General features: G+C 52.2%; 1 protein-coding gene across 1 annotated transcript in view; it reads left to right on the top strand.

The window, feature by feature from the left end:
* Positions 1–1,782, top strand: part of LOC103803827 (fibrinogen-like protein 1) — a 2,701-nt gene extending 919 nt beyond the window's left edge. The window contains 3 exon segments of the mRNA XM_009076403.1: positions 887–900; positions 986–1,586; positions 1,588–1,782. Coding sequence (XP_009074651.1) covers positions 887–900; positions 986–1,586; positions 1,588–1,782 — 810 coding nt within the window.
* The last annotated feature ends 2,799 nt before the right edge of the window (positions 1,783–4,581 follow it).

Here is a 4,581-nt window from a genome sequence, read left to right as displayed (position 1 = left end):
AGCTCCCGGAGTGGTGAGTAGGGGGTGGGTGGGTGGGGGGCACTGGCTTGGCACCAAGGGGCAGAGCAGGATGGTGTGTCCCTGGCTCAGGCTGACTCTTGGGTCTGCTGTGTGCTAGGAAGGCTAGAAAACACCCACCCAATGGGATGCACAGCACAAAACACACACAACTCCCAGGGCCGTAGCTTATACAGCCTGAGTTCTGCAATGCCATCCTCACCCCCTTGGTGGCTCCATGGTGAAACCTAGGGGACCCTGCCCAAACGCCACAGCTTGGCAGCATTGCTCTGCCGTGCTCGTGAACCTCAGTTCCAGGAGAGATCCTTCCAGCATTTCTTTTTGTTTACCTCTTGTTGGATTAGGAGTATTCCTTTCCTCCATGCAAGACCTGAGTGCCTGATTAAAACAGTTTCATGGGTTGAATTGGAATTACCCATAGCAAATTGTCCCTCATCAGAACAAGAAAACTAAATTAGACAGCACATGAATTCTGCCAGTAAGTCACAACAGATCAGGTCTGCAACAGGCTGGGAGGAGAGATCCCTATGGGACCAAGGTAGTACTTAGCCTTCTTTTGCAATGCCATGGCCCCAGAGGAAACAAGTTTTTGTTACATATCCTCATCTAGTGGAACATTTTGGACACTTCTGGTCCTTGCAAGTGCTGCAGCTCAGTATTCAAGAGCCTTGTGTGCAGGCCAGATATACTTGGAGGACATCATGCATCTGGAAGACTTTTTCCCCACTCTATCCTTGTCCAGATGCATTAAAAGGCTCCAAATGAAACAGCAAATCATGAGAAACAGATTTCAGGACTCTTACAGAGGCCACTGGCTTAGAGACCTTCAGGTTCCTTGAGGATGAGCCAGTGGAAAAGCCACAGACAGAACTCCCCCTTTTGTTCTGCGTCCTCACCGCTCTACAGGAGCTCCTTGTTGCCCTGACAGACTCATATGATCCTTCTCTCTCCCTCCCCAATCCATGTTTGCTGCTGCAGCCTCAGGTTTCCCCGTGGACTGCAGCCACCTCCGCAAGAACAGCCCTAGTGGGGTGTATGTCATCCAGCCGGCCAGGTCCCCACCGCGCGTCGTCTGGTGCGACATGGACACCGAAGGCAAGGGCTGGACTGTTGTCCAGAGAAACTCTCATGACACTGAGCTGACGTGGAAGCAATCCTGGACCACCTACAAGTATGGCTTTGGCAATGTGCACAGTGATTACTGGCTGGGCACTGAGTACCTGCACCTGCTGACGCAGCAGGGCACCTACAAGGTGCGCTTCGTTGTGAGGGACAAAACCAATGTCACCCACTACGCTGAGTATGACATCTTCAGGGTGGAGAGCGAGGCCAGCGGGTACCCACTGAGGCTGGGACGGCATTCTGGGGATGGGGATGACTACCTGACCCTCTATCACCCCAAGAAGGGAGGGATTCATGACAACATGAAGTTCAGCACGGTCGACAAGGACCAGGACCAGTACAGCGGGAACTGCGCCAAGAGCTATGGGGGGTGGTGGTACAGCAGGTGCCAGAATGTCCTGCTCAATGCCAAAAACTACATCGTTTGGCCAGGGTTCTGCGATAACGGTGACTGCGCATCCTCCCTCATCCTGGTCAAACCCACAGACGTGTGCTGACCATGCTGCATATCCCAAAACCCCTGGAGTGTGGGGGTGCCCCCATCCTCAGCTCAGTGTCCCATTCCCATGCCTGCCTATTGCCCCATGCCAGTCCCTGTGCACATCCTGCACTGCCTGCAGTTCCTGCGCCCTCAACAACTGAAACACAGTGGCTCTGGGGCTCAGGGGCCATTGCTCAGAGCCCTGGATGTGCAGGTAGCTTTGCCCAGTGCCGTGGTGCTGGCTGGCACTGGGGCACAGGCACTGGTTTGGGGTGGGTGCACCTGCTCCCATCCTGGTGAGGAGGACACAGTGCCAGTTCCCTTCCCTGCACAGTCCATGTACTCTGCTTTGCTCAGGCCCCTCTCCCTCCCCAGGCCCCATGCACCCCACAGCTCTGCTACCCACGGTGAGAGGAATCAGCTGCAATAAACCCTGGAGCCAGACTATGCTGCCTTGTGTCTACCTGCACACAGGTGTGAGGGGATCACTCGGTCCAGTCTTCAGGGTGGCAGACCTGGGGGAAAGTAAGTGTGTTAGGCAATTTTCCTTCCAATGGCTTGTTCCAGCCACTGTGCACTGGTCTGTGGCTGTAGGGCTACAGTTAGCCAACAGGTCCAGCAAAGCCCATGTCTTTCAAAACCTTCACTCATAGTTTGCCCCTGTCCATGGCCGGGTGGTTCCTCTGTGCTGGGAAAGGGAAGAAACCATCATAACTTGGAGTGTGGACAGGGTGTGAGTGATGCAGATACATCATCCCATTATTCCCTGCTGCAGAGGGGATGTATCTATGGGGCTCCCTTGTGATGGAGGAAAGTTTGAACGTGGGGCTTGAAAGAACCCACAGTTCCTCTCCTCAGTCTTTGGAAGAAAAATTGAGCTTGAGGAAGGCTTGTGTCTGGGAATGCTGAACAAATGGGACTCCGGACCGAGGCCTCAGGGCACTCTGCAGAGCTGTGGCAGTACCATATTCCTAAAGAGCTATGGAGCTCCTGAGGAGCACTCCTTGGCTGCCCTGGAGGCACCTGAGGGTGTTTAACCCCAGGCAGCAGCCAAGAGCCACGCAGCCACTCACTCACTCCCCCACCAAGGGGATGGGGGAGTGAATCAGAAGGGTAAAAGCTACAAAAACTCATGGGTTGAGATAAAGACAGTTTAATAGAGGAAGAAAAAGCTGCACACACAAGCAAAACAAAACAAGGAATTAATTCACTGCTCCCGAAGACAGGAGGTGTTTAGCCATCTCCAGCAGAGCAGGGCCCATCACGCGTAACGGTTCCTTGGGAAGACAAACACCATCACTCCAGATGTCCCCCCTTCCTCCTTCTTCCTCCCACCCTATATACTGAGCATGATGTCAAATGGTATGGAATATCCCTTTGGTCAATTTGGGTCACCTGTCCCAGCTGTGTCTCCTCCCAATCTCCCATGCATCCCCAACTTCCTTGCCAGTGTGGCAGTATGGAAAGCAGCAAAGGCCTTGACTCTATGTAAGCTCTGCTCAGCAATAGCAAAAACATCTCTGCATTATCAACTCTGTGTTCTGCACAAAACCCAAACATAGCCCCATACTAGCCTCTGTGAAGAAAGTTAACTCTACTTCAGCTCAAACCAGAACAGCAGCACTGCTGCATGGGGAGATGGAGGTATGAGGGTGCTGCTGGTTGAGAAAGGCTTCCCAGTTGGAGCTGACTTGAGAGTAATGCTTCTGGACTAGGAGATAGATCTGCTGGTTTTAAAAGCCATAGGGACTCCAGCCTGGATGTACAACCTAATGGGAGGGGAGAGGCTGGACAAAGCCTTGGGGCTGCTGGTAAACAGCACTCTGCCCCAGAGCCAATCCTGCACCTCTGCACAGTGATACTGAGCTGCATCTCAGGCTGTGCTAGCAAAAGTGCAGCCAGACATCCCCCTCTCTGCTCAGCACTAGGAGACCATGCCACAGGTATCTTGTCCACTGCTGATCTGGCCAGTGCACAGATAACACCACACCGGAGCAAGCCCATATGGACCCAAGCTGACCCAGAATCCTGACGTTCTGGGATCCCTGCCATGACAGGCTGCCTCAGCTCTTACACCTGCCCAGATATACCAACCACTTGGTGCTGTGTGGCCTTGCAGTGCTCTTGTTCTTTTCTTGCCTGTTCCAGTTCTCTTCCTGTGTTCACAAGGTTGATGAGACACTCTGACACTGGCCTGGCCTGTGGTCCCTGGTGAGTTCCAAATCACAGCTGGCAGATGTCACACCAGACGTTTCCCTCCCACCCTCAGTGCTTGCTGTTGGCCATGTGCTACTGCATTGCCTTTTTGGAAGATCTCCACCTTGAAACCCAACTCTCTTTTTTAAGTGAAAGTTTTATCTTTAGTTTCTTGCTTGAATCTTATGAAAAATCTCCCCTTTGAAAACCTGTTTTTACTGCACCAGGAGCCTCAGGTTTGTTCCTGGCAGGAAACTGGCAGCAGTTGCAAAAAGTTCCCAAACAAACAAAAGACATCTGTGCAGGTTCTGAAAGTGATTTTATTCTGCAGGATGAATACAGACTGCAGCAGGGATATGATGCAGACATGGCCTGCCCTGGGCTCAGCACATCATAGGTCAGCTTAGCTAGTGATGATGGATAATCTTCTGCTCAAAGCATCTATACTCACAAAGCAAAAAGAGAATAAGACCTTGCTGGATCTGGAGGGCATTAGGTTTCTGAGCATAGTTTCCCCCCTCAAGAAGGAACATGCTTGGACACTGCAGCATCAATAAAGACTTGTTCTAATAATGATCCCCCAAAACCCACCACAGGTGAATGGCCAGAGACAGAGCAGGGAGCTTTGCTACTTTTCAGGATAAGTGGAAAGCAAAGCAGCTCTTGATATACAGGAAAAGCTCTATTCACACCCAGCTCCCCATCAGCAAATGGGCCCCAGCAGGACACTGGCCTGGCCACTTGGACTGAGGAAGGAAGGAGTG

This window comes from Acanthisitta chloris, unplaced genomic scaffold, assembly GCF_000695815.1.
Source record: "Acanthisitta chloris isolate BGI_N310 unplaced genomic scaffold, ASM69581v1 scaffold37336, whole genome shotgun sequence".
Taxonomy (NCBI): Eukaryota; Metazoa; Chordata; class Aves; order Passeriformes; family Acanthisittidae; genus Acanthisitta; species Acanthisitta chloris.
The sequence above is the reverse complement of the archived record's forward strand: the minus strand, read 5'-3'. Positions and strand labels throughout refer to the sequence as shown.